This window comes from Hippopotamus amphibius, chromosome 7 (genome assembly GCF_030028045.1).
Source record: "Hippopotamus amphibius kiboko isolate mHipAmp2 chromosome 7, mHipAmp2.hap2, whole genome shotgun sequence".
In the NCBI taxonomy this organism is placed as follows: domain Eukaryota; kingdom Metazoa; phylum Chordata; class Mammalia; order Artiodactyla; family Hippopotamidae; genus Hippopotamus; species Hippopotamus amphibius.
Window position 1 is genome coordinate 109,187,889 of NC_080192.1, and position 14,580 is coordinate 109,202,468.

Below are 14,580 nucleotides of genomic sequence, written 5' to 3' on the forward strand. Positions count from 1 at the left end.
ATTGGGTACTGGAAAGTTTTCATTCCTGCTCATTTAAGTAATAAAAACAATGCACTGAGTCTCTAGCCCTCCACCTTTTTTGCCTTATTATTTCAGACATTTAAATCTAGTGCCTAAATAATCAACATGGCCAAAGTGTGCTGATATTACTTTATTGGCAATTATAATACCAACTGCATCTCAGGATAACTTACTTAGAGTATCAACAAATGTTTTTCAATGAATTATGCTTACGGTGCTTTTTTAGTATGTGTCAATTAACTTTACATGTTTACTTCCATAGCCTTTTAAATCGCTCTATGTATATTAAAAGCCTTCTAATATAACATTCATGCTATGTTTGAATGTTATTTAACATGAATGGGCTTTAACATTCATGCTCTTTAACAAGTACCATGATTTTCCTGATGACATACCTGTTGTGCAAGGCCTTCTCGACTTTCAGTAGAGCTGAGAAGGACTCGGCGGTTTGCCAGTGCTTCTTCATAAGGCACAGATTCCAGGAGGGGCTATAGAAAAAGCATCATAAAAATGAAAGAAAAAGGTTGCATCATTTCCGAGATCTTACAAATAAGGATGCTAAATGAAGTTTCATAATAAAATTCAGATGTATGTCAACATAGACTAGTTCCTTTAAATACACATGAAAAAGGAAATTAAAAAAAAAGAAAAAGAAAAAGAATGAAGGGGAACATGTCATACCAGTTAATAAGCGACACTATTTAAGACCACAGGACTTGCACCAAAATAGACAGATGAAGGAATAGCATAGAAAATCTAGAAACAGACAAAAGCACATAAAAATATGTATAATATGACAAATGTTGCATTTTTAAGTCAATGGAGAAAAGATAAACTGGATAAATCATGTAAGGACAATCAGCTAATAATTTAGAAAAATAACTATTTAGACCCCGATTTCATACCTTATATCAGAATAAATAAATTCAAGATGGGCTGAAAATTTTCAATCTAAAAAGCTTAGACCACAAAAATACTGGAAGAAAATACAGGTGAACACATCTATAATCTTGAACACATGTAAGACTTTCCAAGATTCCCCTAAGAATCATCACCATAAGGAAAAAGACTGGTTTGATGATATAAAATGTAAAACTTCTAAATTTTGAAAAATTACTACAGCAAACTAAGAGGAAAATATTTCCAACATAAACAAAGAACTAAAATCCTTAATACGTGGAGAGTTTTTTCAACTCTAATTAGGAACATTTATTTCAAAATAGGTAAACAACTTGAACAGGGAATTGACAGAATAACATAAGCTAATTTTATAAAAGGATGTTCTATTTCAATAATAAGCAAAGAAATGAAAATGAAAACAATAACAAGAACCTCTTGTCTCTGAGACTGACAAATTAAATTTATACTTCTATTGCTGGTAAACTATAAATATGTAACCTTCACAAAATGTAGTCTGGAAAAACGTATCAAAATTTGAAATATTCACAGACTTTGAACCAGCAATTCCATGTTTAGGAATTAATCATAAAAATACAATTGAAACAATTAGGTAGGTTTACCTGTTGCTAGGAGTGTACAACTACTCTTTAAGGGTAATCTGGCAGTAAATATTAAAACTTAAAATAGGCAAACCACATTATCTAGAACATTGCACCTCTCAGTATTCCACACATGTGCCCAAGGAGGCAGTTACAAAGCTATCTATTGCAGTATAATTCTAACAGTGAAAAACTGGAATCAACCTAAACTCCCACCAAAAAGAGAATACTTAAATGGACCACAGAAAACCTATATTATAGAATTCTATGCTGTATTTAAAATGAATAGAATATCCATCACATGTATTGATATAAACAGATTTCTAAAACATACTTTATGAAAAAAGGAAGCTACACAATGAAACACCATTTAAGTTAAAAAAAAAATTTAGAAAGGCCTTTATATTATATATAGTTCAAAGTTTATATAGATGAGTATAAATGCTCCAACAGAGTCTGAAAGATTACACACCAAACATAACTATATTTATCTCTGGAGAGGAACTGGAATTAGGATTGTAATTTACCTATAATGTTCTCATGTAATATAAGAACATATTTATGCATTATGTGTAACTAAAAGTTAAAAAGAAATAAGGAGAAAAAGGTAAAAAATACACAAAGTTGCACATGCAAGACTATCACTGTAATATTTAATGTAATGGTGAAAAATAGGAAGCAACCTAAAAATCCACTAGCAATGAATGCCTTCATTAAATTATTACTCATTGATAGAATGAAATACTATAGATAAAATACTAGACATTAAAATGATAGCAATTCATATTTATAGATATGTGGTTTTTGATATATAATGATATCCACAATGAAGCTGACTGTGCTCTTTTCCCCATGGGGGCCCAGTGTGCAATGGCTGCAAACAGCAGCATCCTTGGTAGCATATGCAGCCTGTTGCCTGTACAGGTTGCCCTAAGGGACCTTGGAGACAGCCCTTTCCAGTGAACATTTATGACTGGTATGCCGTCCCCAATCTAGGCTCCAGACAGGTATGCGCGGTGCATTTGGAAATCCCCAGGTCCACATTGGCCAATTCATAATGTCCATCTGCACCAAGCTGCAGAACAAGGAGCGTGTGATTGAGGCCTGCTGAGGAGCAGGGCCAAGTTCAAGTTCCCTTGAAGATCCACATCTCCAAGAAGCTTAATGCGGATGAATTTGAAAACATGGTGGCAGAAAAGCAGCTCATCCCAGATGGCTGTGGGGTCAAATACATCCCTAATCATGGCCCCCTGGACAAACGTCAGGCCCTGCACTCATGAGAGCCTTGGCACTGTCCCCTCCTTCCTCATGCCCATCAATAAATCCTACTTTTCTGTCAAAAAAAATAAATTAATAAATTTTTTTTAAAAAAGATATCCACAACGCATTAAGTGGAAGAAAACAGATTCTAAAACAGTACATGTATCCAGATACACTGCTTTCTAGTGTGTGTGCATGCATGCATGTACACACACTAAAATTTTAGGGGCTATAGATATACTCTAACAAAATTAAGAGCAGCTACCTTTGCATGATGGGATTTCAGGTGACCATAATTTTCTTCTTCATGTACTGCTGTTTCTTCTGATTGCTTTTTTCAGTGTGTTTCAATTTTTTTGTTTGTTTCAACAAGTTTAAGATTTTCTGAAGTTTGACACGTGCTGGCTGCCTGGCTGTCTCACCCTAAACACTCTACCAGGCACTGGAAACATAGGTCTAACATGGCCTAGGAGGTGAGGTTTGGGTCTCTGTCGCATCGTCCTCTCCAAAGACCCCCCACCCTCACAAAACCCACCAACTACCTGTCCCTGAAAATTCCAATAAAACCTAAACAATATGAACTGTGGGAAAACTTGCCATTCTCTGGAATTATTCCAGAGTCTCCCTTGATTTAAATGTTAACAGCAGCTCACAAACCTTTCTCAAAGCCTTCATATAGGCAGCAGCTTTTTTCTTATACTGCAGCATGCATTCGGCTGAAAGAGGACTGATGAATCCACTTGCTGTCTTAGGCCCATAGCTCAGGGAAGCAATGAAGTAGTCCACGTTGTTGCTGAAGAAAGATGCAATCTAAACCAAGTGTGACAAGAAGATAGATTTTGTTTTCCAATAATATATCTAAAATATATGCCTAATAGTTTTCAGAGCAAAGTTAAGGATACCGAGAATGGAAATGAAATTTCAACACATGCTCAAAAGCCCACATTTATTTATTTGAAGAGAATACCTAGGCAATGATTTATAATAAACACAACAGCTGTATAAATTTTGAGACCAGACTTGTGACATGTCTTAATCTAGACAAATTCTACTGTTCCTGAAAACCAAGGCTGATTCTGACTTATTCTGTAGACAATGTTTATAAGCTGGTTACTTCACTAAGTCTGCCCCTGCTCTCAAAATATGTATGTTTGGGTTTATACAATCCATTTGCATTTTAACTTTGAATGTTTCATATTCCGACACAAGACATGACACAAGCATCTTGAATGAATAATCTCTACTTAAATTTAATTTTGTAAATCTCAATCTGTGCATTACAAATATAAGAAGAAAGAAAAAGACTGAAAATTCAGTAGACTCTTGTCATTTACAGATTTAACATTTGCTTTATCTATGTAAACAATAACAAAGATCCATGACTGTAATTTTGTTGAGCCATGGTTTTGAATCTGCAGTGCTATATGAAATGGGATATAAATAAAAATGTCTAAGAAAGTTATTATCCAGAAAAATTAAAGTCTTGGATACATTAAAGACTATTCTACTTCAATCAATAAGAAAAAGTGACTTGTGAAACAAGAGTATTTTACCTTGGCAAGAATTGCTCAAAAAAGCAAATAATCCAATCCACAAAGGGGTGGAAGACCTAAATAGACATTTCTCCAAAGAAGACATGCAGATGGCTAACAAACACATGAAAAGATGTTCAACATCACTAATCATCAGAGAAATGCAAGTCAAAGCCACAATGAGGTATCACCTCACACCGATCAGAATGGCCATCATCACAAAATCTAGAAACAATAAATATTGGAGAGGGTGTGGAGAAAAGGGAACTCTCCTGCACTGTTAGTGGGAATGTAAGCTGGTATAGCCACTATGGAGAACAGTATGGAGGTTCCTTAAAAAACTAAAAATGGAACTACCGTTTGACCCAGTAATCCCACTACTGGGCATATACCCAGAGAAAACCATAATCCAAAAAGAAACATGTACCATAATGTTCATTGCAGCACTATTTATAATAGCCAGGACATGGAAGCAACCTAAATGCCCATCAACAGATGAATGGATAAAGAAGATGTGACACATATATACAATGGACTATTACTCAGCCATAAAAAGGAACGAAACTGAACTATATATAATGAGGTGATAGACCTAGAGACTGTCATACAGAGCAAAGTAAACCAGAAAGAGAAAAACAAATACTGTATGCTAACTCATATATATGGAATCTAAAAAAATGGTACGGATGAACCCAGTGACAGGGCAAGAATAAAGATGCAGATGTAGAGAATGGACTTGAAGACACAGGGTTGGGGGGGGGGGCAGGCAAAGGGGAAGCTGGGACAAAGTCAGAGAGTAGCATAGACACAGATACCTACTAAATGTAAAATAGATAGCTAATGGGAAGTTGCTCTGTAACAAAGGGAGATCAACTCAATGATGGGTGATGCCTTAGAGGGCCAGGACAGGGAGGGTGGGAGGGAGTTGTGGGAGGGAGTTGCGTGAGGGAGGGGATGCGGGGATATATGTATAAATACAGCTGACTCACTTTGGTGTACCTCAAAAACTGGTACAAGAGTATAAAACAATTATATTCCAATAAAGAGCTTAAAAAATAAAAAATAAATATAAAAAAAAGAAAATTAAAAAAAAAGTAAGCAATCCCTCACTAATGGTGTAAAAGGTTATCTTTTTCATTAATAGTTTACTGTATCAACTGAAATTCTATGTTAGTATTCAAGAAAATGAAAACTCTAAAAATCTTGAGCTGTATATGACATAGATAATACATACCCAGTGTTTGCATTTAGGTCATGTAGTATATGGTGAGGTTTACTTTCTTTCCTCTGTTTCTACATTTCCCAAATGTTCTTTAATATGCATATGTTATACTTTCCTATTCTTTTTTTTAAATTACAAATGATAAAATTTAGTTTAACCAAATCACATTAGCTAAGTATTAAGCTGCCACCAACTAACACTTAGTTCAGATACTTTACTTAAAAACCATTTATAAAAATTTCAAAGTGAAGATCAAGTATCTTTCCTTGAGACAACTCTTAAAGGTTTCAGGCAAAGCAAATCTAAAATAAGCTATAAAGTATACAGGTATTTAATATCCCAGAGTTCGCATAAAAAAGTGACAAATGCAGACTCCTGTAAGATGTCAACACTCTCTTTTTCCAGAATTTTTCTTAATCAAATCAAAGTTAGAATCATCCTCAGAAAGCTTCCAGCATGCCTGTAGATGAAATTGTTAGAGGAGGCAATGGGGATGATCTTCTGGCTAAGGAACCTGTAGGCACTGAGCTGCAAACTGACAGCACCTAACGAGAACACCTTTTAATTACAGCCCCAAACTATAGCAAACTGTCACTAAAACCAGTCTGACTGGGAAAGATGACATTGAATGTCTAACATAACCTATGATCATTTCTGATTAACTTAAACCACTTGAAAAAAGTGTGTTCCTACTAAGGTCAACTTGTCAGAAAAATAATGGTATATAACACAGAGATTAGTATTTTCTTGAGAAATTATGCTGTCTGCTGAAATAAATGGGCTAAGACAGTCCTGAATACAGTCCTTTCAATTGTATATGTATGGGTAGTTCTCAGAGAAATCTAAGTCATTAAAGGCTTTCATGAACATGTGCTCTTAGAATGTGACATCTGTTGAAACCAGTTATCTAACATAGAACAATTTTTAAAGAAACTGCACTCTGATCAGTTTATAGTAATAACTAAGTACTTAAGACCCAAACGATCATTATCTAACATTAAGAATTCAATGAGAAGACACGTGTTGAAGTCACCTTAAAAGTACTTATTAGGGTACAAAACCACAGAGCATTACCACAAGTTTTACCAAAAAATAAACAAAAAACTTGGAAGGGGAAAAAACAAAATGTTAACAAAAGTCTTACAATTCCTTTACTATATCCCAGTTTCTTTAACCCACACAAGGATCTAGAGTGAGACCACCTGAAATCTTCAAATCATCCAATATCTCATTAAAACATCAACAGTGAGTGACCCACTTACTCATCACAAATGGTTAACAGTAACCACCATATTGTTTCAAATACTAGGTAGGAAGGAGGAAAAGGGAGGCAACTTTATTTCATAAAAAACCCTGATAATCCAAAATCCTTTTACAGGTCAATTTTCCTATGTTATTCAAGGAAAAAAAAAAAAAAAGCAGCACATTTAAGAATTGAAGTTAATGTCAATATAAATCAGAGGAAAATTACCTTTCCTGCTCCATTTGTCAATGCCACCACTGATGACAGGATGCAGTCATTAGTTGTTATAAGCTTCTGTGTTGCTGTTGGAAGTTCATGCTCTATTGTAGCCTTTTGACTATAATGTTTGGAAATATCTATAAACCCAATCAAATGAAAACTCATTACTATCTATATACAAGCTGTATACAGAATATCAGCCTGTTAACTTCTCATATCTACGCTTACGAATTTACAAAACAAGTCTGACAAAAAATGGTCCCAAATATCAGGATAAAAATATGTGCTGAATATAAATTAGTGAGGGTCTCTTAACACCAGGATGTTATTATAGCCCCCAGCATGTGGGTCTCATTTTCCTTCATTTGAGTGTTAGCCCTTATTCTAGTGCTGGATAAATGACCCCGAGCAGCATTTACCAGCTAAAAACCTTGTTTTGATAGTCCAGCAGGCACAAGTGAGAATTTATTTTGTGCTTATATAAACAAACCATGAGGCAACAGCCAAGAGAGGCACAATGTTCCACAATCCTTACTGGATCTTAGCTGGTTTGCCAGTACACACTTTAACAACACGAAAGGTCTGCGCTACCAAATAAGGATTGGATACTCCAGTATCTGGCTTCACATTCTATTGCCTCCAGTCCAAGAAAATTACAACAAAGGCCTGTGGTTATAAAAGCATAGAAGAGAAGCTTAGATATAAATGTGTTTAGAGAAACAGCAGTAGCTTAGATATAAATGTGTTGAGAGAAACAGCAGTAGGTGAAACTCGCCAAACAGCTACACTTGGGGTTTTCTGAGTCTCTGAGAAATAAAATAATTTCATCCTGGAAATAAGGGAAAATGGGAGAATTATCTAGACAACACTGATTTATGAGGAAGGACAACTATATTGTTAAATAATAAAGTGCTTACAATACAGCCTCCTTTGAATTCTTTAGACCACTCTAGCTACAGCCGCATTTATTATCACTACCAACAAAGCAAAAAACAAGTCACAAAACATGGAAATTAACTTTTATAGCAAGTGTGTATACAGGAATTTCATTTATTCAGAATCAAGGAATTTAGTTGGTTGTAGACTATAATTAAGAGGAAATAAGACGATTTAGAAAGAAAGGGTATTTGAGATTTAACCTGGTATGATCATGATATTTTAACACAAAATTACTATTTTATGAATAAGAATACTTTTACTAAAATTTAAAACTAAGAAATTGTGTTATTTATATACATTGTGTGTATATATACATATATATATATATATATATAAAGTGTTACATATATAAACTTTTAATTTAACGCAGTCAGATTTACAGAAAAGTTACAGAGAGCTTCCGGATACCCTTAGCCAGTTTTCACCATCATTAACATCCTACATGACTATGGTACAACTGTCACAGTGAAGGAACCAACTAATGGGTACATTACTATTGTGTTTAATATATTTTTTGAAATAAATGATTATCCTCTCTATATTCATCAGATATCCAAGTGAATAAAAATTCAATTCGAATGCTGAACATTTTTGGTACACTGAATCTGCTGGCCCCCAAAGCAGATATTTTCTTTCTCTACACCACAGAAAGTTTTATTCAGTATTTTACTGTCTGTACACAATGCTGTAATACAACTGGGTTGGTAGGCAATCTTGGCTGACTGGTGTAGGTGTTAAAATACTTATAAAAGATATATAATACTAAGAATCCTCCCACAGCGTCTAGTGGATCAAAGCTACTGTAGTTAGACTATAATAATTCTCCCAATTCAACTGTTTACTCTTTATTGAATCCAAATATTTTAATTATTTAAGGTGTTCCTTGACATTAAATTTCAACTCCAAAAAGAACAAGGAAATCATGTAACCTAGACCAGAGATTTCTTTTTATGTTTCCTATGAATCTACCTGCTTTAGACTTCAGACTAAAGACCAAATAATTTGCACTTAGAATGCCACTTGTTAAAAAATTAATTCACTCACATTTCAATTCCTTGTAGGATACATGTTTATATAAATCTTTCTCTTTTTATACTAAGACCAGTCTGCCTGCTTGTTTGCCTTCCTTCCTTCTTTCCATCTTGCACCAAGCTATTATTCAGGGCAAATCATCAAGGGAAAAGATCTGAAATGAGTGCTCTTAAAAACAAAGTTTATTCTGTTAATGCCAGTTAATGCTCACTCTCAGTTTTCATGAGAGATACATAACAGTCTTTCAACTAGGTAAGAAGACAGATTTGGAACTATAAACCTAGCAACAAGAGCCCATAATCTGCTTGCCAACCATCCTTCATGTTTCCCAATATTCTCCCTTTATATTATGTTCACTTTCAAGGACAGAAACAAGCAGAGGCACAAAGGGAGTTAGGGGGCCTCTGATCCTCCCATCATCTCCACCAGCTCTTGCCAAATAGTAACAGACACATTCTTTGATTTGAACCACTTGGCATCTTATGTCATATATGAACAAAAGCATCTTTAGAAAACTTACAAATACATTATTATTTACAGAAATATAAGTAAAGTCAAGATTTTTTAATGTAAATGAAGCTTTACGATCCTTCTCAATGGACAGCTATCCTCCACTGATCTAGCCTCTTTTTTATCAAAATTCTCAGGAAAACACTAGCAGGAACAAATCATAACATTAGCACTGGAAAACTTAGGAAACAAAACCAAAATATCTGTAGCCACAGAGCGGCTTGTGGTTTCAATGGCCAGTTCTAGGTTAAGTGAAGTTCTGGAACAGAGAACTATGGTTAAGTCTGAGCTCCCCAAACCAAAAGCTGCACAGGAAAAAGGTACCAGTCCCTTGGATTTTCTACAGACCAAACCAGGTTCTGCAGGGTTGGGGCTGACTGCTGTTACCTGCCACCCAGACTGTCTATGCAAGCTGTGATTCCTGCAACCAGAGCTAGCTCCAGAAGTACAGTGACTTTTAAAGTTCCTTATAATTGAAGACAAGGCAAAGGATGGACCATTCTCCAGACTGAATGGTAAGGTGGTACTGGGTTATACTACTGAGACTAAGAATGATTCCCAGGAACATAGGCTACATGCCAACCTACAGAAGGATCCCAAATATACCCATCTTAAACATGTCATCCAACAAAGTTTTAAGTTTTTAAAAAGCATTTTCTGTGAAACCAGGAGTTGGGCACTAATTGTACACTAAACACCACAATGAAAAATCTAGGCACCTAGGCTATTTCCAATAGTCTTTAATAATTGCTCCTGTCCTCTCCTCCTTCTCCTACTCCAACAGTCTTCAAAAGGAAACGAAAGGAGGAAAAAAACCTAGAAGACATGCAGAAATATAGATTAAAAAGTCAGGACTCAGAATCACATGCTAGGAAGCAAATGAAATGTCCTTCAACAAGCATATTTGTAGGAGCACACAGCAACTAAAAACTGACCAAATCTTAAAAACAGACATTCATTCCTTAAGGCTCTCCTGAACAAAACAGGACTTATAATGGGCACTCTAAAAATGCACTCATAAAAATGCACAGGAGGGTGGAAAACCAGTGCATTCTTTCTGGGAACTTTAAACCTTCATTTCCTCAGTTCCTTCATGCATGGGCTCTAACAAGTGCAGTATTTTGCTAAATGCCTCTGAATAGCATGTCTGGTTTGATAAAATTCACACACCTGCCTTAAGTCATTGTAATGTATTTTTGGCTAAAGCTCCGTGCACAAGGGTTTCTCTTCAGCACTTTGTTTACCTTCAGGAATGAAGCAGATGGGAAAAGCAGAAGGCAGTGAGCTGTGCACTTCAACGTAAGCCAAATGCTACTAAGCCTTTACCTGGGGTCTATTAACCTTGGCAGTATTTGTTTAAATCTCATTCAGGCAGATCTGAGAAAATGGGACAAAGCTTATTTATGTTCTTTTTCAAGGCTCACCTTTCATGACATCATGAAATCCATGCAGAGCAGCACCAACATTTGTTAAGACAGAACTGTAGTTTGTCCGAAGGAGTCCATCTGGCTCTGTACCTAGGAAACCAAGATCACAAACCTAAGCATTTTCCCAGAAGACTCTGCCTGAAAAACTGACAGCCAACCATCTCTCCTCTACTTTGCTGAAGAGAGAGAATGAATACTGCTTGGGATATGCTGAAAATTATGGCTCTTAAAATCATTGCAGACACATTCAGATAGAATGGTGATAATTACAGACATCTAAACTGATTTGCATCCCCCATGGCCACAGATAATAATGGTGAAGCATCAAATAATTAAATTGCTAAGCAGGATTATGTCTTTCATGATATTTTTGAAATGAAAATATTTATGAATTTCACCTTGTTACTACAGAACACATTTCTCATTTTGTTCTTTTCCTACATATTACTGTTTGCTGAACATCACTAAAAATGCTGTTAATCAAACATCACAGTTCCAATCCTGACATGATAGTGTAAGCAAACTCCACATATCCACTTCCCATACAACTGGTGAAAATTATTTAAAAACAACCACTTAGGACTTCCCTGGTGGTACAGTGTTTAAGAATCTGCCTGCCAATGCAGGGGACACAGGTTCAATCCCTGGTCTGGGAAGATCCCACATGTGGCAGAGCAACTAAGTCCGTGCCCCACAGCTACTAAGCCTGCGCTCTAGAGCCTGTGAGCCACAACTACTGAGCCCATGTCCCACAACTACTGAAGCCCATGAGCCTAGAACCCGTGCTCCATGGATAACAAGAGAAGCCACTGCACTGAAAAGGCTGCGCACTGCAAGGAAGAGTAGCCCGCTCGTCACAACTAGAGAAAGCCTGTGCACAGCAACAAAGACCCGACGCAGCCAATAAATATAAATAAATAAATAAATAAATAAATAAATAAATAAATAAATAAATAAATTTATAAAACAAAAACAAAAACAACCACTTAAAAATCTGGAAATTATCCTAAGGGCATACAGCAAATGAAGAAATATTTAATCGAGACAATCCATAGCAACTCAGTAAGAATAGCAAGAAACTGTGGTATGTGAACCAGAACCCACTCTGTCCCCTCACCAGTCAATGAGCTAGAAATCCCAATCCAGAGGGTGCAGCCAAGAACACAAGACTCCCTCTCCCCTAATTCAGCTGGAGGGCTGCATACCTTATCTTGCTCTCAGCTACCTGCTGCTAGCCTCAGAGGTGGGGGTTCTCCTTTCATCCAGCCTTGACTTGTGGGATGGAGGCTCTGTGTAGCATGGTGTTGCTGAGAATCTGCGGCCCTGATCACCTTGGCCCCAGCTCATTAACAGGAGTTCCATGCTGAAAGAGACAAGCTGAGGAGACCTGGGGCACTGTGCTACCCTCTCCATGGAGTGCTCAGCTACTAATGCAGGGGTGTCTCTCTGAGAGAATGCATTACTGTCCTCACCCCCAGCACAGAACCATGGTGTAGAGCTTTAACCCAAGGGAGACACAGTTCTTCAAACAGAAAGCTCTGAATCTCTTCCCAAAGGAACTGACTTAATTCACAACTGTGAATCTGTGGAGTTGTTCAAGCCTGGGGTGCTCTCAAAAATAATGCATTTGTGCTGAAAGTAATTAGGAGGAAACTGGTAGATTCATTGGAGATATAAGGTAAACTGACACCTATGGTCAACCGATTCTTAACAAGCATGCCAAGACAATTCAATAGGGAAGGAATAGTCTTTTCAATAAATGGTGCTGAGACAACCAGATAGCCACATGCAAAAGATGAAGTTAGACCCTTACCTCACACCATATACAAAAATTAACTCAAAATGGATCAAAGACGTAAGTGTTGGAGCTAAAACTATAAAACTCTTAGAAGAAAACATAAGGGTAAGTCTTCACAACCTCATATTTGACAACAGATTCTTAGATATGACACCAAAAGCCTGAGAAACAAAAGAAAAATAAATGTGACTTCATCAAAATTAAAAACTTTTGTACTTCAAAGGATACCATTAAGAAAATGAAAAGATAACCCAAAAAATGGAAGAAAATCTTGCAAATCACATGTCCAATAAGGGATTTATACCTACAATATACAAAGAACTCTTATAATTCAATAATAAAAAGATAACCCAGTTGGAAAATGGAGAAAGGATCTGAGCAGACATATCTCCAAAGAAGATATACAAATGGCCAATAAGGACACAAAAGGATATTCAACATTATTACACACCAAGGAAATGCAAATCAAACCCACAATGAGATACCAATTCAAAAAGTCAGATAATAACACAAAGATGGCTAAAATAAAAAAGTCATATAATATAGGGGGAGATCCAGATGGCAGAGTAGGGAGACATGGAGCTCAGTTCCTCCCACAAATACATCAAAAATACATCTACATGTGGAATGCTTCTCAAAAAATATCTACTGAAAGCTGGCAGAAGCTCTCATACAACCATAGCTGCAAAACAGATTCCCATGTAACTGGGAGGGCAGAAGGAAAAAGGGAGACAAGGAATCGGGATGGGATCACACATCTGGGAGGGAGCTGTGAAAGAAGAAAGGTTCCCTCACCCTGGGAACTGCCTTCAATAGCTGGGAGGTCCACCAAGCTTCAGAGGTTGTAGAGGAGAATATAGGAGCTGACCTGAAGCCCTGCAGGGTACAGAGAGACCAAAACAGATGGTCCTTGCCATGTGGCCACACTTCCTAGACCCAGACACATGCCTGCTGGTGTGTGCAGCAGCTGGGTGCTGAAACTTGGGCTTCAGCAGACAGACCCAGGGAGAGGACTCAGTTTGGCTGCATGGACACAACCCAAAGTGCCTAGAGTGTGGCCCAGGACCACAAATGGGGGTGCATACAGACAAAGCACGAGTCTGCCATAGGAGCCCCGTTCTCAGCACAGGAAGGGAGAGGCGTGGATCCACCATAGCAGCCTCATTATCAGCATGCTCACAGTGGGGCGCAGCTCCAGCCACCATGGGTTTTGCGAACTTTGTAGGCTCGCACACAAGGAGGTGGGGCTGAAATCTGAGCCAACTACTGGTGCTCTAGCAGCAGAGGCAGCCTCTGAGGGCAATGCCAGCAACAATGAACTCTGTGAGCATGTACATCAGGTGGCAGGCAGTGTCACAGAGCAGCACGTACTGGCAGAAAGCTCTTGCGGAAGAACACGCAGTGGCTCCTTTCCCAGAGGAAGCACTCCAGTTCCGCCTATCTCACACCACAGCTTAGAACCAGATCTGGGGTCTTCTACTCCAACAACTAGGGAGCAAACCCCACCCCCTGACAGGGCTGAACCAACCACAGAGCAAAGAGGAAGCCCCACCCAATATCCCAAGTGCAGACTCTAGTCACCACAACACCAAACACACTCCTTAGCAAAGGGAAAAGGGCCAGCACACCCTGAAAAAAGATGTGGCAAGCATCCATACCAAAAACAGCCCTTGCACCAAAAGTATTGTATTCACACAGTCTGTACAGGGCTGCTCCCACATAAAAACAGCCCTTCAAGACCACAGCAGATAAATGTTTCTCCTAAATTCATAGGGTCAGAGAAATAGAAATAAAGTAAAACAGTAGAGGTACTACTCCCAATTAAAAGGGCAAGAAAAATTCCCTGAAAGAACAAACAATGAAGCAGACCTCTCCAGT

The 14,580-nt window shown here is 37.5% G+C and overlaps 1 protein-coding gene and 1 non-coding gene across 6 annotated transcripts in view; one reads left to right on the forward strand and one right to left on the reverse strand.

The window, feature by feature from the left end:
* PPP1R21 (protein phosphatase 1 regulatory subunit 21) overlaps positions 1-14,580 on the reverse strand; it is a 63,907-nt gene that overhangs the window by 15,494 nt on the left and 33,833 nt on the right. For all 5 annotated transcript variants that reach the window (XM_057742633.1, XM_057742636.1, XM_057742635.1 and 2 more), the window contains 4 exons: positions 10,902-10,994; positions 7,006-7,133; positions 3,438-3,590; positions 417-509 (listed from right to left, as the gene is read on the reverse strand). In XM_057742633.1, the coding sequence (XP_057598616.1) occupies positions 417-509; positions 3,438-3,590; positions 7,006-7,133; positions 10,902-10,994 (467 nt within the window). The remainder of the gene's footprint in view (positions 1-416; positions 510-3,437; positions 3,591-7,005; positions 7,134-10,901; positions 10,995-14,580) is intronic.
* Positions 2,340-2,472, forward strand: LOC130857907 (small nucleolar RNA SNORA70). The gene has a single exon (XR_009054904.1). It is a non-coding gene; the product is annotated as a small nucleolar RNA SNORA70 (small nucleolar RNA).